Source organism: Mustela nivalis, assembly GCF_964662115.1.
Source record: "Mustela nivalis genome assembly, chromosome: 1".
In the NCBI taxonomy this organism is placed as follows: Eukaryota; Metazoa; Chordata; class Mammalia; order Carnivora; family Mustelidae; genus Mustela; species Mustela nivalis.
Window position 1 is genome coordinate 154,667,005 of NC_139020.1, and position 23,895 is coordinate 154,690,899.

The following is a 23,895-nucleotide window of genomic DNA, read 5'->3' on the forward strand; positions in this document are numbered from 1 at the left end:
CAAACTGGGGCAGCCTCTCTGGAAAACAGTAGAGATTCCTCAAAAAATTGAAAATAGAATCACCATATGATACAGTAACTCTACTAACTGGTTATTTGTCCAAAGAAAATGGAAACACTAATTTGAAAATATATGCATACCTCTGTGTTTATTACAGCATTATTTACTAGCCAAGATATGGAAGCAACTCAAGTGTCCATATAGATGAAAGGATAAAGAAAATGTGGTATTATATGCAATGATCTGTTACTCAGTCAAAAAAAGCATGAGATCTTGCCATTTACAGCAACATTGATGGACCTATAGGATATAATGCTGAGTGAAATAAATCAGAGAAAGACAAATAGAGTATGATTTCACTAATGTAGAATTTAAGACAAAAAACAAATGAGTAACAACTAAAAGACCACTCTCAAATACAGAGAACATATTGGTGGCTGCCAGAGGGGAGGTGGTTGGGAAGAAGGGGGATAAAATAATGAAGAATATTAAGAGTAGATTTACCTTGGTGGGCACTGAGTAATGTATAGAGTTAATGAATCAGTATACTGTACACCTGAAACTAATATAACCCTGTATGTTAATTACACTTAAATTTTTAAAAAATTGTCCTTTTGGAGTATTGACCCCTTTATCATTATGTAATACTTTTCTTTTTTTTTTTTTTTAAAGATTTTATTTATTTATTTGACAGAGAGAGATCACAAGCAGGCAGAGAGGCAGGCAGAGAGAGAGGAGGAAGCAGGCTCCCTGCTGAGCAGAGAGCCCGACGCGGGGCTCGATCCCAGGACCCCAAGATCATGACCTGAGCCGAAGGCAGCGGCTTAACCACTGAGCCACCCAGGCGCCCTGTAATACTTTTCTTATCCCTAATAAAAATCCTTGCTCTGAAGTCTGCTTTCTGAAATTGATGTAGCTATTCTTACTTTTTGGGGGGATTACTATTTGCATGATATATCTTTTTCCATTCATTTACTTTTAATCTATATGTGTCTTTATATTTAAAGTGGTTTTCTTTTAGACAGCATAGAGTTGGTTCTTGTTTTTTGTTTCTCTGACAATCTCCATCTTTTACTTGATGAAGTAGACCATTAATAACATTTAAAGTGTTCATTAATATAGTTGAATTAACTATATTTACTATATAACTATATTTGTTTTCTATTCTTGCCCTTGTTCTTTGTTCCTATTTTAATCCTCCCTTTATCTGTTTTTTTTTGTGTGTGTGTGGTTTTAACTGAGAATTTTATTTTTTAATACTCTTTTAAGATTTATTTATTTATCTTAAAGAGCATGCATGAGCAGAGGGTGTGTGAGAGAATCCTCAAGCAGACTCCCCACTGAGTGGACTGGAGACCAATTCCAGGACCCTCAGATCATGACCTGAGCCTAAACCAAGAGTCAGACACCAAACTGACTGAGCCACCCAGGCACCCCTTTAACTGAGAATTTTATATGGTTTATTTTCTCTCCCTTCTTAGAAGTATATCAATTATACTTTTTTTTAAGTGGGTGCCCTATGGTTTTTGATATATATTTAAAGTTAATCCAAATACATTTTCAAAGAACATAATACACCTCCCAGGTAGCATTAGTACAATATAATAACAAAATAATCCTACTTCCTTCTCTTCTTTGTATCATTTATATCATAGTTGTCATTCATATCATATATAGGTAAGTGATCCAAGGGCAATGAATGTATTTATGTATATATACATACTCATATATATGTACTCTCATTGGTAATCTAATCATTCTTGCTCTTATTATTGAGCAAATTGTTATCTGTTAGATCAGCTGAGAAAAGGAAAACTAAAAGCTTTTGTTTAACCTTCACTTATTCTTTCTTTGATGCTCTTCTTTATGTAGTTCTAAATTTCTGACTCATCATTTTTCTTCTCTATGAAAATCTTCTTTTAACATTTCTTGTAAAGCAAGTCTATTGGCAGCAAATTTCCTCCATTTTTTTATCCTTCACTTTTGAGGGATAATTTCACAAGACAGAATGTTAGGTTAGTGGTCTTTTCTCAACACTTTAAATATTTGATTCCACTTTCTTCTTGCTTGCACGGTTTCTGAGAAGTGGATGTAATTCTTATATTTGCTCCTGTGTAGGTAAGGTGGGGAGAGTTCCCTCCCCCCTTTCATCTTCCAAGATATTTTCTTTAACTATGATTTTCTGCAGTTTGAATGTGATGTGCCTAGGTGTAGTTTTGGCATTTAACCTGTTTGGTGTTTTCTGATCTTTCTGGATCTGTGGTTTGATGTGTGACACTAATTTAAAGAAATTCTGTCATTATTGTTTCAAATATTACTTTTCTTTCTTCTCCTTCCTGGTTTTCCCCAGTATGCCCATGTTATAACCTTTGTACTTGTTCCACAGTTGCTGTATATTCTATCCCCTCTCTCCATCTTTTTTCCCTTTTGTTTTTGAGTTTTGGAAGTTCCTACTACATTCTCAAGCTCAAGGATTCCTTCATCACCTGTGTCCAGTCTACTAATGAGCTTTTCAGAGGAGTTATTCATCTGATTGCTCATATTTTTTTCCGTTAGAATTTTCGTTATTCTCCTTATAGTACGTGTCTGTTATTGCATGTTGTCTGCTTTTTCTGTCAGTCGTTAGCATGTTTATGTATTTTTCAAAATTTCCAATCTGCTCATTCCAATATTCTTGCCATATCTGAGTCTGGTTCTGATGACAGCTCAGTCTCTTCAAACTGTGCTTTTGCTTCCTAGTGACTTGTAACTTTTTTTTTTGAAAGCCAAACATGACGTACTGAGTAAAAGGAATTCCAGCACATAGACCTTTTTTTTTTTTTCTTAAGATTTTATTTATTTGACAAACAGAGATCACAAGTAGGCAGAGAAACAGGCAGAGAGAGAGGAGGAAGCAGGCTCCCTGCTGAGCAGAGAGCCCATTGAGGGATTGATCCCAGGACCATGGGATTGTGACCTGAGCCAAAGGTAGAGGTTTAACCCACTGGGTCACCCAGGCGCCCCAGGCTTTTAATGATATGGTGATAAGTTGCACAGAAAGAAGAAGCAATCTATAGTCCTGTGATTAGGTCTCAGTTGTGTGTGTGTGTGTATGTGTGTTTTAAGATTTTATTTATTTGACGCAGAGAGAGATCACAAGTAGGCGGAGGGGCAGGCAGAGAGAAAGGGGGAAACAGGCTCCCTGCTCCATCCCAGGACCGTGAGATCATGACCTGAGCTGAAGTCTCACACTTTAGTGACTGAGCCACTCAGGTGCCCAGTCCCCTTTGGGGTTTTTAATTCTCAGACTTACCACACTGAGCCTCCAGCAATTTGTCAATTATACTTCAGGTTTTCCTACTCTGACACTGGTTATTGCAGAAGTTTCTGTTTGTGTATTTCTTTTCGAGTAAGTTATAATTCTCTGTGTTTATCTGTCTCTCCAGTTTTAGAGACAGCAGTTTACCCTGTGACCTTACTTCCCTGATAAATCTAGAAGAGCTGTTGATTTTTCAGTTTGTTCAGCTTGTTAGAAAAAGACAAGAAACTGGAAGTCCTACCTCCAGTTTTTATTTACTAGCATCATTAATTCTCAAATCTGAAAGAGATTTGAGGTACCATCTAGCGCGTTTCTATAGGGCATTTTCAAGGACTACCTCCCATTACCAACACCCCCCACACCACCTTCTGCTGCATGGACAGATGATTGCCATTGATTATCCTGAACACTGCCTATAAGGAGAGCATGTTAAATTGCTCTGGTGGCTCAAAAAATCTTTTTATACCCTCTTTGGTCTTAGTTGTGCACTTGAATGATCGAAGGTATAAGGATAGGAAGAAGAGGGATATATCCTGTAGGTTCCCCCCGAAAGGGCCAGAGGCAACCCAGTCTTATCCTGTAGTCTTCCATAACGTGGTAGGGGTGACCAGACTGCATTGGGAAGTCAGAGGCCAGCAGTGCATGCGAATATTGGGCTCATACACCCATGCTAGTGAGACCCCGAGGTAAAGAAAATTTGCTGGGGTGGCAGCAATCCTGGGAGGACTTCCTCCAAGGAGAGAGCTGATTGTGGGCCTTGATTCGTGTAGAGCTTTGACATGCTGGTTAGGATTAGGGACAGGGTTACAAAGAGAAATAAGTTAACCAGACACTTGAGATTCAAGGGATGTAGAAGTGAAGCCAGTGGCATCCAGAACCTCAATACCAAGATTCAGGAATCATAACCCTTACTGTGGAAGGTCTTTGGTTATGTCTCATTCATCTGTCAAGAGTCTCATTGTCTATTTTAGTATCACATATCAAGAAATGGAAAAATCCTTAGAGGCCATCTAGTTCAAGCTTTCCTTTTACATAGATGGAGAAATTGAGGCCTAGAGGGGGTAGTAGGATATTAACAAATAAAGAACAGGCCCAAAACGGAGTCACTTGTGCTGAGACCTACATCAGCAAACCAAGGTAATACATAGTTGAAGTTTCAGCCTCTCCCAGGAGTGTGGCCTTTAACTTGTGAGGTAATCTGCCTGGTAGACCCCAACCTTCTTCCAAAGGAAGGTCATCTTGCCAGGAACAATCCATTTGTTGCTGGAAATTTTCTTTTTCTTTCTGCCTATGAGAACTTTCCATTTTGCGCAGATCCTCAGAGCTCCTTTCTAAAGGCATACTTTGGAGATATGCACGTTTGATTTCAGACCACTGCAATCAAGTGAGTATCACAATAAAGCAAGTTAAATGGGTTTGTTGGTTTCCCAGTGCCCTTAAAAGTTGTGATTACACTATGGTGTAGTCTATTAACTGTGCAATAGCATTACGTCTTTTTTAAAAAAGTCTAATAAATAAATAGTACCTATATAACCTTAATTTAAAAATATAGACACAGAGGGGCGCCTGGGTGGCTCAGTGGGTTAAGCCTCTGCCTTTGACTCAGATCATGATCTCAGGGTCCTGGGATTGAGCCCCACATCAGGCTCGCTGCTCAGCAGGGAGCCTGCTTCCCTCTTCCCTCTTTCTCTCTCTGCCTGCCTCTGCCTACTTGTGATCTCTGTCTGTCAAATAAATAAATAAAAATCTTAAAAATATATATATAGACACAGAGACATGAATAAATGCTGTTGGAAAAAGTGGTCACAATAGACATGCTCTTTGCAGGGTTGCCACAGACTTTCAATTTGTAAAAACAAACAAAAAAACAACAAAAACAAAAACATTGTGGGCAAAGAGCAGTAAAATGAGGAATGTGTTTGGTTGCTAGATGGGTTGCTGTCCCATTCATGAACTGTTTACTGAAGCCAATTAAATCTTCAAATTTACTCGGTTGAATTTTTATTTTCTTAACAGATTTGGTGGAAATGGTGTGGGACAAGAGTGGACAGCTTCAGAAACAACAAGAAACACATGGATTCGCAAACCCTTTGAGTTCTCTGTCTTTCTCACCATTTCCAAAGGTTGTGGGTAGGTTCCTCAGGTCTTGTGGAGGCCGAGAAAAATCAAGGCCATCCCACCTCAGGATTAGCTTTAGCATAAGTACAGCCATCTCAGACCCCTGTGCCCAAGGGCTGAACTTTCCCCCATCGTGTTTTAGTAACCCCCACCCTGTTTTGGTTCCAGAAACCCCCACCCCACAGGAACCCATAAATACCCTTGCCTTAACTAAGCTCAGGGTCCAAGTCCTTACTCTGCTGTGTTGGGTATACTTGGGCCTAAGCTTAAGCTTGTTGAATAAACCCTCGTGTGATTGCATAGGTGCTTGGCTCCTTGGTGGTCTCTCGGACGAGAAAACCCAGGCACAACAGTCTGAGCTCTGCTCTTTGCATTCAGCTCCTAGTCAAATTGTTTTTCTAGTCATTCTCACATTTGGAGCTGCTGGTAGTTTAGACCACAACTCTCCATTTGTATAGAAACCCCAGTCCTTGGTTCTGTCCCCGGATAACACATTGGGAACTGCTGGTTTAGGATGCCATTCCCCAGTTGTATGGAATCAGTCCATAGTGTCCATTCCTCAGGTACTACTAGTTCAATGCTTTCTCCAGTCCCCAGCTCCACTTTGGTGGTAGTGGACACAGGGCCTCCTCTTGGCCATGCCACAGTAATATCTCTTAGTTACTGCTGGCGTGGCAAGGCCACACATTTGTTTGTCTTGTTTTTTGCAGATAAAGGTTATTGCTAATGAGAATCTCAGAAGCCGAAAAGCTATAAAAATTGGTGAAAATGTGTTTAACATTCAAATGCTGTTAGGCACTTACACCTAACCCAAAGACTCCTGTATTAGGATGGATTGGTCACAGAATGGGTTACATTAACAGTAGGTCATCTTTCAACCTTAAGAAAATGTAATGTGGTATGCTAAAATATCACACAATCCCCAAGTTTAGTTTGGTTCTGAGAGACCCAAAGGCTTAGCTTTAATTAAAATAATAATACATAAATAAATACATATTTATATAAGTATAAATATATAAAAAAATTTGTGTGTGTGTACATATATATCTTTCTGAAGTTCCCAGCACCTTTCCCAGAGCTGGCACAAAGCAGATGCCCACCAGATACTAAAAAAGGAAAAAAAAAAAAGAAAGAAAAAAACTTGCCAGATCTGGCAGATATTGAAACTATGCTCTAAACCTATTCAGAGCCTGCAGATGGGATCCTGGGAAATACTGGTAGAAGCTGGCTAAAAGGAAGAGTTCTTAGCAGTCAGCTCCCTCCTGTCTCTGTGTATAGGACCTGGTAGAGAGATAAAAATAAAATTTCACGTTGTCCCTTTCTAAATCAGGCCTTTGGTTTTTGATCTTTGGCAGTGTCTCTGGAGCCTGTGAAGATAATATCTTTTGTACCCTCTTTGTGTACCTCTCTTGGGTCCCTCTGCTTGCCTAATAACTGCCATAAATATTTACTGTTTAATTTGGTTGAAACCTGATGAGATATTTGAAAGGATTTAATAGCTCTGCAATTAGAAGACCAACCAAATTGGAAGCTAATATTCAGGGCTTGATAGGATTTTTTTTTTTTTATATATATAGGAATTTTTAAAAGCCTGCTCTCCTAAGCTAAATGTACCCAGAGGGAAAGAACATTCCAACACAGGTGTATGGGTGTGTCAGTTTCCATACAATTCCGAATGCAACCCAATTCTTTGAGGAATTAGAAGCAAGTGTACTTAACACTTAAGTGTACTTAATATTTGCAAGAGCAGAAGAGTTGCTCTAGAAACAATTCAAGGTCCACTTGTTCTTTTTGACAATTAACCTCACCTATTTCATCCCCAAATGTTTGTAGGTCTGGTAAAATTCTGGCCTTGCAGAGCCAAAGTTCTTGGAGGAATTTGCATTCTTTCCATCTTTGAGATGTAAAATTTCTACCAAGTCCTCTCTTATCTTCTTATCTCTTATCTTCTCATCTGGGTCATCTTCTTGAAATGCAAACTTCAGGGAGGTAATTCTGAACGGGAGAAAAAACTTGAAAAGGGAAGGGGCTTTAAAAATGCGAATTGTTGTAGAAGTTCTCCTGTTCAATACAGTCCACAGCTTTTTGAGATTCTTTGTCCAGGACGGTTATGCCCGAGTTTTTGCGTCCAAGAGACCACCAAGGAGCCAAGCACAGATGCAATCACACGAGGGTTTATTTGACAAGCTTAAGCCTGGGCCCAAGTATACCCGACACAGCAGAGTAGGGACTTGGACCCCGAGCCAGATTATAGTCAGAGTTTTTAAAGGCAGAGTAGGGGTGGACTCGGCGGTAGGTGAGGACAAAGGGGATTAGGGATGGCATAATTCTCTAAGGACTTTCTCGGAAACAAGGTCTCCAAGACCTTGAGGGGCTAGCTATTGTTGGGAGAGAGGTTATTTATTACCAATAATAAAAATCTTCTCGTGAGACCCTTTAGATGTATATCAGTGGGCCATATACTTGGGAATGATTCTCCACACTATCTGGGAGGTTTAGAGATTAAGTTTCCTAAAGGAATTGTTAAAGTAGACTTGCAGGATTCTGGTCGAACCTGTTGGGGTAGGGGGTCAGTCAGGCTAGGATTGTTCTTAGCAAAACCTCAAGGTGAGGGCAATTAAGTCCCCAGGGGAGAGCCACTCTGTCTGTTTCAAGGGCTTGTCAGTAGGTAAGGAATTATAATGATTTTCTTCTGCCTCTGTTTCCCACATCAGCTAAACTTGAGGTGGGATAGCCTTAATTTTCTCAGCCTCCACAAGGACAAATACAAATCTCAAGTGTCTTCTCCACAAACATCAACAGAAAGAGCTTTGACAACCTGAGCAGGTAATTATTCTAACTCTTCTTTTAAAAGCTAGTGAGTTTTGCATTATTATACCCATCCCGTAATTTAAAAATTTTTTTTTAAGTTTTTATTTTAATTCCAGCTAACATACAGTCATGGTTAATTTTTTTTTTTTAAGATTTATTTATTTATTTATTTGACAGAGGAGATCACAAGTAGGCAGAGAGAGAGGAGGAAGCAGGCTCCCTGCTGAGTAGAGAGCCCTATGCGGGGCTGGATCCCAGGACCCTGGAATCATGACCTGAGCTGAAAGCAGAGGCTTCAACCCACTGAGCCACTCGGGTGCCCCATGGCTAAATTTTTTTAATGAACATTTTAAGGCTTTTGTATCTGTCTATGTGTTTCTGTGGATGTATGGTATTTTCCTACTTCTGGATGTCATTGCCACAATTTGCAAAAAAAGCTCTATTTAATCAGCGTGAGGAAAATCACTTATATGAAATAAAAACTTCAAAAACTCTTAGAAATATAAAAACTTAACCCAAATATTTTCCAAATTCTGTGATCTAGGATTAATCTTTAGTAAATAAAAGCTAGTTTAAGATTGTTGGGTTTAGGGACGCCTGGGTGGCTCAGTTGGTTAAGCAGCTGCCTTCGGCTCAGGTCATGATCCCAGCGCCCTGGGATCGAGTCCCACATCGGGCTCCTTGCTCCGCAGGGAGCCTGCTTCTCTCTCTGACTCTGCCTTCCACTCTGTCTGCCTGTGCTCGCTCTCGCTCGCTCTCTCTGACAAATAAATAAATCTTGAAAAAAAAAAAAAAGATTGTTGGGTTTAATTAAAACGGGCATGTCTTGGGTACGTGGGTGACTTGGTTGGTTAAGCGTCTGCCTTCGGCTCAGGTCATGATCCTAGGGTCCTGGGATCGAGCCCCACATCAGGCTCCTTGCTCAGTGGGGAGTCTGCTTCTCCCTCTCCCTTTGCTGCTCCCTCTGCTTGTGTGCATACACACTCTCTCTCTGTCAAATAAATATATAAAATCTTGATGATGATGATGGTGATGATGATGATGATGGTGATGATGATGATGATGGTGATGATGATGATGATGATGGAAACATCACTGTGGGGCAGCCAGATCCTGTGGAGTCCAGGGCCGGGGTTGGGGGGGCAGGCAGTGAAAGAATTCACCCAAGGCAGAACAAAGGAGATAGAAGTTTATGGAATACACCACAGGAAGCAATGGGCAGAACTCAAAGGAGCAATGGTCTGGAGGCAGTGGTGGTGGCATAATAAGAAGGAAGGTGAGGAGGTATGGGAAGGTATGGACTTTTCCTCTTTTTTGCTACCTGTGCCCAAGTGTAAGTAGACCACTGGTCAGCTAGAGCTCATGGCTATTTTGAAGCAAGTCACCTGGTGGGCTTATTTGCATTCAGCCAGCCAGCGGGTCAGGAGTCACTGTGAGCCCTTCTACCTAACTCAAGTTTCCAGTTCTCAAGCCTGCTGCCTGGGAGCCAGCTGTACCAGATCTGCATGCAAGCAAAGTAGCATGTATATTTTTGCTAAGAGAAATTATGAGGAGTGGAAATTAATTTTTGTTGAGGGAAAAGAAAATCATTTTGTTTTTATATTTAAGCTTCTTCCTCCCACCCCCACGATTGGGAAAGAGAATAAACACAAGACAAAATATGAAAAGAAAAAAAAATGAAAGAATAAAAAGGTGTTAGGAGGCTTGTAGAAAAGGAATCTTGGAAAAATAATTTCATGTGTGATCCAACTGGCTAAGATTGGAATGGATCTAATCAAACTTTTAAAAGGGATTAATGAATTTTAACATCAAAAATGTACTGGTATAGGGATGCCTGGTTAAAGCCTCTGCCTTCAGCTCAGGTCATGATCCCAGGGTCCTGGGATCGAGTCCCACCACGGGCTCCTTGCTCAGTGGGGAGCCTGCTTCTCTCTCTGCCTCTGCCTGCCTCTCTGCCTACTGTGCTCTCCCCCTCTCTCTGACAAATAAATAAATAAAATCTTTATTAAAAAAAGTATACTGGTATAAAGTTAGAATTGGTGTCATCTGTGCTAAAAGAATGTTTTCTGATACTCTTGGTCTTTAAGAGATTATGAAAAAAGTTTTTTTAACGTTTTAAGTAATCTTTCTAGAAAACAAAGATTTTTGTCTTGTCAATACAATTTCTTTTGTTTCATATCAGATCTTTGATTACTTAAGAAAACTGAGTCTTCTCCATTACAATATTTAACATTCTGTATTTGCCAGTAAAGTTTCAAATTATCACTGTGGTTAAATAGATAACCAAATATTCTTATGCCCTGAACTATGATCCTATTTGACTGTTTTTAAAACCATTTGATATTTTTTGACAAACTTTCCAAAAATCAAATGTTAAATGAAGTCTTTTTAAAAGACTGAAAGAAAAAAGAGAATGGAAGAGAAGGGGAGGGAGGGAGAAGGAAGGGGAGGGGAAAAAGGGAAGGGGGAAGAGGAGAGGGGGGAAGGGAAAAAGGGGGAAGGGGAAGGGAGAAAGAATGGAAGAGAAAAGAAATGAGAAGAAAAAAGGAAGGAAAGAGAAAGGGAGGGAGGAAGGAAGGAAGATTTGTTCTGTTTATAAAAAGGGAATTGTTAAACCAGTTAGGTTTATTTGCTATTAAATTACAGGGGAAGCACTGTCAAATAAGAAGTGATATACCATGCCCTCTTTATGTTGTATTTGTATAGTTATCTGTAAGTGTTCCAGAAACTGTGAAATTCCTGGAAAACTGAAATGTCCTGGTGTAATGTTATCAGTCATAATTTCAGTTTCTATCTTAAAATGTTGTGTAGAGAAATAGCCAAATTTTCTTGTTGATCCATTATGATAAGCTCTCATCTGATCTTTAACTGTAGGCATTATAACTCTTTTATCATTTACAGACAGTTGTTTCACTCAGATGCTTTTGGCCAAAGCGATTCTGCAAAAGTCCTTCATCTTTGGGACACCTGGTTGGCTCAGGTAAGTGTTGACACTTGGTTTTGGCTCAGGTCATGAACTCAGGGTCACTGAGTGTGAGGCCTACTTAAGATTCTCTTTCGCCCTCTGCCTCTGCCTTCCTGTACCTCTCATGCACAGTGCATGTTCTCCCTCTCAGAAAAAAAGAAAAAGAAGAAAAAAGGTGCTTTATCTTCAAGGAGATATGGGGAAAGGACTTTGAAAAGTGCAGGTTTCTGATAACTTTTTTTTTTTTCCTGATAACTTTAATATCATAAAACAAAACTGGGTAAGGATTTCCAAAACTAATGGAAAAACTGGATTCAAGCAAAACAATATTAATTACATGGATCTGAATGAATGATTATAATTTTTTATGACTTTTTCTTTGAAACATTGCTGGTTCCTTAATGTTTTGTTTTTCTAGATTTAAGGAAACCTTTCCTCTTAAGTTATCTAAGACTTACTTGGTAAATAACACCTTTGTAAACAAAGATGAAACATTTACTTTTTCTTGATCCTGATACCTCCAGAAATCAGAGATTTTTGAGTATTCTTTACATGGTGATATAATTATTTATTTGCATAAGTTCAATAAGAATCTGATCTCCTTGTAACTAGACACAATCTGAACACTGGCTATATTACCAAGGCTCTGGAATGTCATGTGTATAAATTCAGATAGGACTGGACAGCTGTAAGGGAATAAAGTTGACTTTATAAAGCCAGTGAAGCCCCTTGGAAAAATCAGCCTAATACTCTGCCTACAGGGTTGCTGGCAGTCTTACCTGGTGAGTAAGGAAGATCATCTCCTGACAGGCCCAGGAATCTAAAAATATTTGGGGGACCTTGAGAAAGGAAGAATTCACCCAAACCTGCCATAGTTATTGCAGGTAAAAATCTAATAATGAACCCTTGGCTTGGCTTTCTGGCCTCAGAAGCTTTGAAGAGTTCAATATGAGATTCCTCTAAAAGGAGCTTATATTTTGACTGGTTTGGGTCTCGGGGACAAGCTCTGAAGTGCACACAAATGTTGGGAATTATCCTGCTTACACTAATCATAGTAGTGTCCTTGGCATGCTGTAGTCTCTCAAAAGCTTTAAATGCATGCTTACAGCCACTAACTACCAAGCAAATGATCTCTCCTAAGACCAGACTATCAAAAAGGACCAAAGAGAAGGACCAACTAAAAAATTGTGAACCTGAAGTCATGATCTGTGAACACCACAGAGATTCAGCAAAAAAACATCATGACCTATGACACAAAGAGGGTAAGTTAAAGCTGTGAGAACTACAGTGTGGTAGCTGAGAGTGGCACTAATGCCTTACATTTTGATCCCATCTCTTAGTTAAGCTTAGAGTCTGATCAAAAGGAAAAATTGTTTAAAAAGACATCATAGGCCCAAAATAGAGTCACTTGTGCTAAGCCCCATGCCAGCAAACCAAGACTTCACACCTGACCTCATTGCAATTTCTGTCTCTCTCAGAAATGTGACCTTTAACCAAGTCAGTCTGGAATTACCTGGTTAGCACTAGTGAGGTGATCTGATAGACTCCTACCTTCCCCCAAAAGAAGGTGGCTTTGCCGGAAACATCTACTCTTTGCAGGAAATTTTCTTTTTTCTGCCCTTTTGTGCCTATGAAAGTCTTCTGTTTTGTACAGCTCTTGGGGGATCCTTTCTGCTTGCTAGATGGGATGCTGCCCAATTCATGAATCATTGAGTAAAGCCAATTAGATCTTTCAATCTACTCCGTTGATTTTTTTTTTTAAACAAGGAACAGACTCTGGATCACAGTGGATCAGTAGCTGTGCCCGGGTTTCCTGTCTTCTAGCTCAAGTTCCCTTGGTTACTTGGAGCCAAAGAAGCAAAAATCCTCTCCCTGACTGGAGTAAGAAGATGCTGTGGGCTAGGGACAGGCTCCTGTCTCCATCCCAGTTTTCTCCTATGGGGGGGGGGGGCACCATATTAGGCAGTGGCAACTGGCAGCATCTGTTTTCTTGGCAATTCTATTGAGATGATGGTAAGGACAAGCACATGCAAGAAAGCTAGGTAATGAAGAGAAGATAGAGCTGGAGACATTGGTGAGACTGGTGGGGAATTTGGGAGGGGGCAGAGAGGGAGGTGCTGTCCTTATGCAGGGTCATGGGCCCTTGCCTCTGCCCTACCTTGACCTGCCATGCATGCATGCTGGCTGACAAATAAGAAGCCAGAGGCTGTGCTGGCCAGCGGACCAGATACAGGCATGCTGTGTCCAGAACCACCCCGTATAGGCTTGCTTCCCTGCATTCCCTTTGCCTGTGCTACTCGGGCTCTCTTAAATTGGTTCAGAATTCAAACATGGGAAGGCTTTCCCATGCACACACAGGCAAATAAGTGAATGTGTGTGTGTGCACACGTGCAGCTACACGTGTATTTTTTCCTGATGCCATCTTCAGTCCTATCATTCCCCATCTCCCATGTCTGAACTAGAAGCTTTCCAAGCCAAGTCTACCTCCAGCAGACCTCTTCCAGGGTAAAAAGTGGGGGCTTTTTACTCTTTGGGAGATGCCTCCTGTCAGAAGTCCTGGTTATTCTCCATTCCTATAAGAATCCTGACCTACCAGCCACATTGCACCCCATCCCTACCTTGACTCCAGCAAGGGCTTCCACAGCTGAGGTTGTGATCAAGGGAGACTTTGGCCTGTGTACCTCTGTTATCACTGAGATTATCTGTTGTGAATAAAGCTTTCCTGTGACCAGCCACCCACTTGTGCCTTATCTTGGTCCTGTGTTGATTGTTTCTTCCTCAATTAGAGTAGAGCTCAGAATGCACCTCTTGGCTCTTTGGTAATTCCTGCGTGCTCTTGGATTATCTTCTGTACTGAGAAGGGAAGGCCCTTGGTGGGTCTCTTGGCCTTTTTTTTTTTTTTTTTTTTCTTTAAAGATTTTATTTATTTGACAGAGAGCACAAGCAGGGGGGGAGTAGCAAGGGTAGATGGAGAAGCAGGTTTCCTGATCATCAGGGAGCCTGATGTGGGACTCGATCCCAGGACCCTGGGATCATGATCTGAGACGAAGGCAGACACTTAACTAACTGAGCCACCCAGGCACACCTGTCTCTTGGCCTCCTTGCTGCCCTACCACATGTCAGAGACCCCTAGGAGAAAGAGAAGATCAGCAGCGTCAAGAGGCCAGATTGGGCTGCTGACCTTAGTATGCAAACTGGGTCCTTACTACTCTCCTGACTTAACCCCAATGTCTATTGTGTGCTGGTCCCTAGAAGGGACTTCTGTGTCCCTCTGAGTGCTGGAGCTACTCTCAGTATTTGGGGTCTATCATAATGAGAGGGATTTGAGCCAGGAGTGACTTGTTGAGGGTGTTGCAATTGGAAGGGGCTGTTTGTGTACTGGCTAGAGCTCATTCCTGTGCTGGGCCCAAGAAGGTCCTCTTGTGAGGCTTGTGTTCATCATCCTGTCCATAAATGATCCTCGGATTCTGCAAGCCAGAGTGGGTGAGTTTTTCATCAAACTCTATCCTTCCCAGGCCACAGCCAGGGAGTTGAAGTGTGACAGGTCAGGCCAGGCAAGGCTGGATTAAATATTAACAGTCATCACTGCTTAGAGGAACAAGTGCCCCAAAGCCAGGCTGCAGAGCTGTTTGGTGGCCCCAGGCTGACCGGTAGACATGGCTCAGTTTGCCCAGGTCCTGGCTGAAATAGGTGACTTTGGACGCTTCCAGATACAGCTGATGATACTGCTGAGTATCCCCAACTTCCTGTCTGCTTTTTACATGTTCGGCCAGGTCTTCATGTTCCAGGATGAGGCCCACCACTGCTCAGTGGCCTGGGTGAAGAACCACACTTTGAACCTGAGTACCACGGAGCAGCTGACACTGAGCGTGCCTCTGGATGCTGCAGGCAAGCCCGAGCCCTGCCTCATGTTCCGGCCGCCCCCTGACGGTGCCACCCTGGAGGAGATCCTCAGCCACCGCTTCAATGAGACACAGCCTTGCGATGCAGGCTGGGTATATCCTGAGGACAGGCCTCTGTCCCTAAAGAATGAGGTAGGGCTGCCCTTCTGCGCGTCTGCCTGTTTGGGGTTAGTCAGCAGCTCTGTCCGGCCCTCTGCCCTCAGCAGCTGGTGCTGCTGCTTCTCTGTGTGCCCTTCAGCTCTCACACCTGAACGATGGACCATTGGGGTGCTTTTTCTTTTTTCTTTTTGCCACTCATCCTGCTTTTCTCTTTGTCCTCCAACTATTGGCCCCTTAATCTCTCTGTCCATGCTCTCTGTCTGGTCTGTCTGCCCATCTGTCCATGCATCTCTCCCTATCTTTTTGTTTGTCCCTTTGCCTATGTACCCAGCTTGCCTTCCTTCCTTCCCTCCTGCTTTCCTGTCTTTGTTTCTTTCTCTCCCTCCAGGGTTCCCATCTATCTGTCCATTGGTCTTGGTCATTCAGTCAGTCCCTGAGCTCTGCTGTTTACCTAGCTTCCTGCTTGCCTACCCTCCTGCTTGCCTGCTGTGGGGCCCCTGCCTTCCAGCTGCTCTCTCCAGAGCTATGCCTGCCTGCCCTCTGAGGATACCCATGACTCTAGGACTCGTCCTGCAGGTGACAACACTTGCTCTGCTGACCTTATTTTCTTAGGAAGGATCCAGGCAGGTCAACAGGTTCCCATTTCAGCCATCTGAGCAAGAAGGGCTCTCTGGAAGCATCCATGCCTACTTTGCTGCTTCCCAAGAAGCAGGGACTGAAGCACAGAGGAGAGAGATGACTTGGTCAGGGCAACCCAATGAGCTGATTGTGGAGGTGGGGTTCCCCCTCAAGTCCCTGCAGGCACAGGAAAGAGCACAGACGGTCCAGAATCCTGAGGTATGGGTGTTGTTGGGAAGGTCTGGACAACTTACCTTGATGGTGGCAGATACTGAGCCTTTGTGGAGAGGGGACTTGAGTCCAGAGATTAAACATTCACTGCTCCCCCTGTGAGTAAAAAAGTATTTTACTTTTTAGAGGCTTTCAGAGGATTTTGTTTTAACCAAAGGCATTCACATTTTTTAAAAGATTTTTTAAAAGTAATCTCTGCACCCAATATGGGGCTCGAGCTCACAACCCTGAGATCAAGAGTTGTGCGCTCTACCAAGTGAGCCAGACAGGTGCCCCAGGCATTCAGTTTTTAAAGTGTGACCATAAACCTGCCCCCCTGAACCCTTGCAGGCTGAGGATAGGTCCTCCCTGTCTTCCTCCTGACCTTCCACTTCATTCTGCCCCACAGGGGTATAGGCAGCCTAGGAGCTCTCCCAGCAGAGCCCAGCTGGTCCTCATTGCCCTCTCCATGTCCCCAGCAACACCATCATGATAGGGTCAGCCTCCCCAGGTCCTCAGATGCCACGGGTGCCTACTTCCACACATGCTCAAACTCTCCCTACCTGCCCAAAAACCATCCTAAAAGCCCAGGCAAGCAAGCAGACTGCTTGGAGCCAACTCTAGCCCTGTTCATACTCTGTGCTGTAGTGTTGGCATGATTTTATTCAGTCAAAGCTCCCTGAATATTTACTGTACGGGGACCAGTCAGAGGAGGGAGGCACCTTGCTCTCCTTCTCTGAGGATTTGAGGCTCCCCCCCTTTTCTTTAATCATCAACCTAGCCTGTGCTATCACTGGGGTTGGGCTTTGGACCTCTTGTCCTTCCCTATCAGTCCTTCCCTATCATGTTTCTCCTGCTCTGGCCCTCCCGAGGACTTCGAGTCTCAGGAGAATGTCCACCTTTGGTCCTTTGTGCCCTGCACCAAATGATAACTCCAGCTTCTCTTCGAGAGCTTCATGGCTGTGAGCTCTTCTACCTCTGTTGCACATCTCGGGGGAGGGGCTCTGTCACACCAACTCAGGGGGCTCTCTCTGAGCTGACATCTCAACTTTCCTTATTACAGCAGCTGCATAATCAAATTGAATTTCAGACAGGTCTAATTTGAGAAGAAAAGAGCAAGTTGCCTCATAGGCTGTGTGCTCTTTTATACAGAGTATATTTCTCCTTCTCAGTCTACCTCCCAACATTTCCTAGGTGTCCATCCGTGGTAAAAGATAGCAGGACTCCCAGTCCTGTTGACATGAGTCTCTAAACACGGAGGGAAACACGTTTGGAGTGACTAACCACAGTGTGACCTGTACTGGGACGGGAGAAGGGACAGGAATGGTAGGGAAGGAGAAGCCGAGAGAATGGCCATACCCGGGACTGGAGGTGTGAAAATGCTTGGTATGTTTGAGGAATGCTGACGTGCAAAGAGGTGGGGAAGTGGGCAAGAGCTGGCCCTTAAACTGTCTTCAATACAGAGCTGAGGAATTTGGGCCTTCTCCTAGAGACCAAAGGGAGCCACTAAAGCTTTTGGAACAGGGGCGGGAGATGTGACAGGTGTGTACCAAGAACGGGGGCTGGTGTCTGTGTGCCTCTGTGACAGGCCCCAGGGAGAACCATTCACTGTGGGTGTTAGGGCTGGGGAGGTTAAAGGCTGGCGTCCCAAGGGGGGAGCCCTCCTGTCTCTGTTCCCTCTGAACGCGATCCGCCACTTCTTGGCCCCTCTCCAAGCCTTGGTCTCTGTGGCTGCACAGTGGGAATGATAAGCCTTTATGTGGTTAGAATGAGGGTTTAATGAAATAGCAAGTCTATACACTATACGGAGGTAGTGAACGGTGGCCACTGAGTAGGGGCACTGGCCCTGGGAAACTCCTTTAGATTGGCACCCATGCCTTCAGTCTGAAATATCTGTCCCCAGCTGTGACTTTCCTGAGCACGGTGGCCAGGGCACCCTCTGCTGAGCTAACATTTACTGAAGGCTTCCTGGGTGACAGCCCCTGTGGTAATAATCATGTTACGCATTCCCCAATAATCCTATTGTTTGCTATAAGTTATAAATCCTGTAAGTTGCTCAGTTCAGACTCCAGAGGCATCTTATTTTAAAGAGTGTCTAACCACAAAGGCAACCTGTGCTTGCTAAATAAAAACCAGACAAGCTGGAGCGCAGGGGAGTGAGTTCCAATCCCCTGTCCCGCCTCATTTCCTCCCAGGTGCAATCAGTGAATCATTCCACGTATATTGAAAATTAACAGTTGTTTTTGAGAAGAGAATAGGAGCACAATGGTGTCTCCTGGGTTGATTAATTTCTTGCCAAAAGTTATTTTGACTGATGACGATTGGCTAGTTGGCTAGCTGTAGGTATTTGTTCATTTACTGATTCATTCGGTAAAAATTCTTTTAGCTTTCATGCTGTTTCCGTCCATGTCTGGGGCAAAAGGGGTATCTGAACTCTGTTGCCATCCAGCAGTGGACGGAGGATGATGAGCGTAACCTCTCCTCCATCAGGGCAGTGTGCCAACAAATCAAGGACTGTCGTGAGAATTAGGTAACACATGGGAAGCATTTAGGAGACAACCCAACACAGAGGGAGCCCTCCAAAGACACGAGTCATGGAGAAGCTGTCTCCACGGGCTGCGGAGAAGAGCTCACGTGTCTAACCTGCAGACATTCCCACGCCAGGAGCCCAGAAGTCCCTGAGGGGCCCAGAGACCAGTGGGGGTGGGGATCAGTCACACGTGCCTCCCGATGCGCACCTGCAGCAGACGCGTGCGGAGTTACGCAGCCATGCTTTCTCCACTCAGTTTCTCATCTGTTGGGTTCTCTCTGAGTTGGCAGAGTCTCCGTGTGCACGCGAGTGAATCCCCACCCACATGAGGGTTTCCTCCCCATATTCCTCCGTCCTAATCTCCTGCAAGTGGCGCGTGAGGGCTCCGTGGGATTCTCACTGCCTGTGAATGATTAGAGTTTCATGGAGATTTTGCAGCCAGATGAGAAAATTTGAAGGGGCCCAAGTACGTCACAGGGGTGTCCTGGCTGTGGGAAAGAGGCCCGGTTGGTCAGGAAGCAGCAATGAGTCCAGTGTCAGAGGTTCCAAATTTTGTATCCTTAGTGTGTCAGTAATTCTCCATGGCATCTCCAAGCCAAAAGAAAAACCTAACGGTTTTATGTGTTAACTAGTTAGGTACAAACAACTTAATAATTAAGTTCTAAGAACTTAGTAGCTGTTTTAAGAAATAATGTGCATTCAGGGCTCCTGGGTGGTTCATTAAGCATCTAATTTTGGCTAAGGGCATGATCTCAGGTTCCTGGGGTCAAGCCCCTTGTCCTCTGGTTCCTTGCTAGGCAGGGAGCCTGCTTCTCCCTCTCCCGCTCCCCACCTCCACTTGTGCTCTCATGTTCCCCCTCCCCTTGCCTTCCCCCCTCTTCCTTGCAAAAAATTACAATACAGTCTTTAAAAAAATAAAAAATAATACATGCAAACTGAAAGAAAATATTTTTCATTTTTAAACAAATAGTCACCTATTAATAGGATCTATGTACCTACTGGGAGCTGCACAGTGTCTCCGTCCTTGAACATTTTCTCTCCACATGATGCTTGCTTTTTTTTCCCCAAAACAACTGCCAAAAATACAGTGTCACATCGATATGATGTTACTGAAAGGAGTGTAGCATGATCTCCTGTTGCAACAGAACTGTTCTTAATTGGCAGTTCTTGTAATACCAGACAGATGTTAAATATTCCTATATTTCCCTTTAAAATGTTAAATATTGTTCTGTACCCCTTAAATTTATTCTGGTGTCCTGAAGTGACTGCACACAGTTTGGGAACCATGGGCATCTGCCCCAAGAGGTTTGTAAGTGGGTGGGCTAGATGACAAAGGACTTGCTGTCAGCTGCTCCTTGTTCACATCCGCCTGTGTCTGCCTCAGTTCAACCTGGTTTGTGATCAGAAGTACCTGAAGGAGACCTCTCAGTCGGTGTACATGGCGGGGCTCCTCGTTGGGGCTCTCATCTTTGGGCCTCTCTGTGACTGGTAAGAACCGTGACCAGATCCCTCTTGACCTAGCATTCTCCTGTGTTCCTGGCACGGTTTCCCTCCACGCCCTTCCCTGGTATCCAGGGCAGGACAGTGTGTCCTTCCCTGGATAGAGAGCCCAGGGCAGGGCTGGGTCTCCCTTCCTTCCCCTCCGAGAGATTCCCTCACAGACCTACCTCTTTGTTACTCCAGGATCGGCCGCAAGGCCACTATCCTAGTGCAGCTGCTACTCTTTGCCATCATCGGCCTGACCACAGCCTTCATGCCCAGCTTTGAGCTCTACATGGTCCTGCGTTTTGCCGTGGCTACTGCTGTCGCTGGGTACACCTTCAGCAACGTGTCCCTGCGTGAGTGGACCCTGAGCCGTGAGGTGGGGCCTTGGGGTCTGAGCGGTCCACGGGCGCAGACTGCCTATGGGAGCCTTGTCGGGAGCCCAGGCCACAGGTGGCCACACGCAAAGGGGTCTGAGGTCCACGTGGACGGAGCAGCAACCGGGGAGCGCCAGGGAGGGGCAGTGCCAGGGGCTGGCCTGGCCTCAACCTCTCTGTTTGCACAGTTACAGAGTGGGTGGGGCCCTCGAGGAGGACGCAGGCTGTGGTCCTGGCCCAGTGCGCCTTCTCCGTGGGGCAGATGGCGCTGGCAGGACTCGCCTATGGCATCCGAAACTGGAGGCTTTTCCAGATAGCGGGCACTGCACCTGTCTTGCTGCTCTTCTTCTACTTCTGGTGAGGAGGTACTTCCCAGAAGCAAGCCACCCCCCTGGGACTAGTCTTGCGGAAGTGTGGTTGGAGCGTAATACTGACATTCGCCTCACAGAACACTCCGACAGCAAGGGGTGTGGGCTTCGGTGTGCACTGGAGCAGCTGGGACAGCCCCTGGGGCAGCGGGGGGCTCCGAGGTCACAGCCATTCCCGACCTGCAGGGCTCTGCCAGAGTCAGCACGGTGGCTTCTGACCCGAGGAAGGGTAGAGGAGGCTAAACAAGTGATCCAGAAGGCAGCCTCAGTCAACAAGCGGAAACTCTCCCCAGAGCTCCTGAGTCAGGTACTTGGTACAGACTGAGCCCAGCTCTTGAGCCTGGCCCGCACAGACCTTTCTACCTGGCCCCTCACTGTGCATCTTCCTACCAGCTTGTCCCAGAGAAGATAGGCCCCTCAGGGAATGCCCTGGATCTGTTCAGACACCCGCAGCTCCGGAAGGTGACCCTGATCCTCTTCTGTGTCTGGTGAGTACAGTAGGGCCCAGGCCCCTCCCTGAGGCCATGCATCTGCTGCGGCTGCAAAAGGCTGCATACTTGGCTGGGGGATGGTGACTGTCAGGGACGGGCTGTGTGGTGTTATGGGTTTCTCCCACTGTGACTCCCTCTTCAGCAGGCTCCCCCTGAGAGTGACGATGTCTCGTCACCCAGCAGTCACAGGGATGCCTGGACACTTTGTAGGTTTGTGGACAGCCTGGGGTACTTCGGCCTGAGCCTCCAGGTCGGTGACTTTGGCCTGGACATCTACCTGACGCAGCTAGTCTTCGGAACCGTTGAGGTGCCCGCTCGCTACTGCAGCATCTTCATGATGCAGCGGTTGGGCCGCAAGTGGAGCCAGATGCTGACTCTGGTTCTGGGCGGCCTCATGTGCATCGCCATCGTCTTTGTCCCAGCAGGTACCAGGGCTGGCTCTCCCACGCCCTGGCCCCTCACCCCCCAACCCCCGCTTCCAGAAGCCCGTCACTTCCCTTCTAAGAGTGAAGGCTCCCCTGGGGGCCAGGTGCAGAAGGGATTTGGGGAGGGCAGGGTAGAGGTGGGGCCCAGGGCATGGGGCCATCTCCCTGCACGCGGCTGACCAGCATCCCTCATTAGATCTGCCAGTGGTGGTCACTGTGCTGGCTGTGGTGGGCAAGTTTGCCACGGCCTCCGGCTTTACCATCTCCTACGTGTACTCTGCCGAGCTCTTCCCCACCGTCATCCGGTAAGGGCTCCTGCCCCGATGCCCTGACTTTGGCCATCCCTCTCTGCCCTCACCACTGTTCCACAGAGAGCTTATGAGGCTGGCTCAGGGGCAGCAGTGCTGGTGAGGCCCAGGGTCACTGTCAATCTAGTCCCTGTGTTATCCTAGGCAGTGGAAGACAGATACAGAAGTAGGCTATGCCCTGGCCTCGTCAAGACAGGGATATGGAGGAAGTCTAAGAATGAATGGCTGAGAAACAGGAACATTCAGGTGGGGGTTGGGGAGTCAGGCAGGAGGTCCAGTCTTTGGTCTGATATTTGGTGGTGAGCAGGAGGGCAGCAAATGGATAGGCCTAGAGGTGGGAGAAGCGTGGTATCAGGCTGGACTACCAGCAGTTAGTATACAGAAGCAGAGAGCAGAGGCTGGCTGGGCTGGGTGAGCCTAGGGAGTCTGTGGGGCCATAATGAGGGTCTGGGCTCTCTCAAGGTAGAGCTGGGGTAGAGCTGTGGCCTGGAGTTGGGACTGGGTCTGCTCAGCTTGTACTGGCCTTCCCCCAGGCAGACGGGCATGGGGCTGTTGGGCATCTTCTCGAGGATTGGGGGTATCCTCACCCCTCTTGTGATCATGCTGGGCGAGTACCAGGCAGCCCTCCCTATGCTCATCTATGGCAGCCTCCCCATCGGGGCAGGCTTTCTCTGTGCCCTGCTGCCAGAGACACGTGACCAGCCCCTGAAGGACACCATCAAGGACCTGGAGCAGGGCCCCCAGCCACGGTGAGCTGCTTGTTTCTCTGAAGCCCAGACGTCTACCTCACCATGTGTCCACTGTTGCCTAGAGGCCAATATGGGGCCCTCAGGAGCCACAGACATCTGACTGAGTTTGGGCCAGATCCTCATCCTCTGGGGAGAGGTGGTGAGGGATACTGCCATGTGACTAATTCTTGGCCAGTCAGTGATGGCCCCCTGTTCCCTCCAGGCCTCCAGAGTCAGCACCTTCAGAAAAGGAGACAAAGGCCTTGGGAAGAACATCCAATCCAGGGGCAACTTTTGTGAGCAGTACATACCTCTAATTGTGTCTCTGGAGCTGGAGCAGCAGCAGCAGGGAGCTGTCCGAACACCCCCTGGAATAGGCTGGCACCTGTCCACAAGTCCCAACTCACAGATGGAGGCAGCACACCCTGGCCTGGTCCCCATGCTGGCTGCTGGCTGCCTGGTCCTGAAGCACATGGACCTCTTCTCGGTGCTTCTCATCAACTTTCTCACCCCAGCACACTCCTAAACCCTGTTCGTGGTAGGACCTCAGGTGTATCTTGGATTTCACTTGTTCTCTGATAGTCTTGTGGGAGTATGGCTCCTCTGGTCCCCTCAGTCTGGGGTTAAGCTCAGAACAGAGCAGATGCTTATAGCCTTTCCAAGGATGTAGGAGGAAATTGTGAAGCTGTGGCCTCCATCCAGGCTGGTGGGAGAAAAGGCTATAGAAGAGAAGAAGGTTGTAGTTTCTTCTCATGGCTGGGCCAGGTCCTGCTTGCTTGGGTGGGGCTGATGAGATAATAAAAAGCAAGTAGAAGGCAAAAAACAAATGCATCTCCCTCCCCCCAAGATAAGAGTGGGGTACATGGGACATTTCTTGGACACTCGGGACTGCCCAAAGACAAAGGAAGGAAAAAGTAAATGGTCACTTGGTGAAGATCACAGATTTTACAAGAAAAGCACAATCTTAAGAATAGTCAGACCTTCAGAAATGCATAAGCTCAATTTCCTGGAGTCCTAACATCACCTCTGTCCCCCCATATAGGATTTAAAAAAAAAAAAAAAAAAGACCTATAGAATCAATCATTCCTCACACTTAGATTACAGCCCTTCCTGCTCGAGGGGTCCTGTTGCCATGCTTTAATAAAATCTCCTTTTTATTTATTTT

At 45.5% G+C, this 23,895-nt stretch overlaps 1 protein-coding gene across 5 annotated transcripts; it reads left to right on the top strand.

Annotated features, from left to right (window-relative positions):
• The first annotated feature begins 12,120 nt into the window (after positions 1-12,120).
• SLC22A13 (solute carrier family 22 member 13) lies at positions 12,121-23,895 on the top strand. 5 transcript variants are annotated; one of them, XM_082745740.1, is made up of 12 exons: positions 12,121-12,454; positions 12,960-13,073; positions 14,966-15,226; positions 19,936-20,039; positions 20,235-20,389; positions 20,599-20,767; positions 20,965-21,085; positions 21,172-21,266; positions 21,480-21,694; positions 21,891-21,999; positions 22,536-22,751; positions 22,954-23,895. In XM_082745740.1, the coding sequence occupies exons 3-12, from the start codon at positions 14,972-14,974 to the stop codon at positions 23,045-23,047; spliced, it is 1,533 nt and encodes a 510-aa protein (XP_082601866.1). In that variant the 5' UTR covers positions 12,121-12,454; positions 12,960-13,073; positions 14,966-14,971; the 3' UTR covers positions 23,048-23,895. The 5 variants fall into 5 exon arrangements, with proteins under 5 accessions (XP_082601866.1, XP_082601865.1, XP_082601867.1 ...); XM_082745739.1 differs by lacking the exons at positions 12,121-12,454; positions 12,960-13,073 and having other exon boundaries at positions 14,647-15,226; positions 22,650-22,751; XM_082745738.1 differs by lacking the exons at positions 12,121-12,454; positions 12,960-13,073 and having other exon boundaries at positions 14,648-15,226.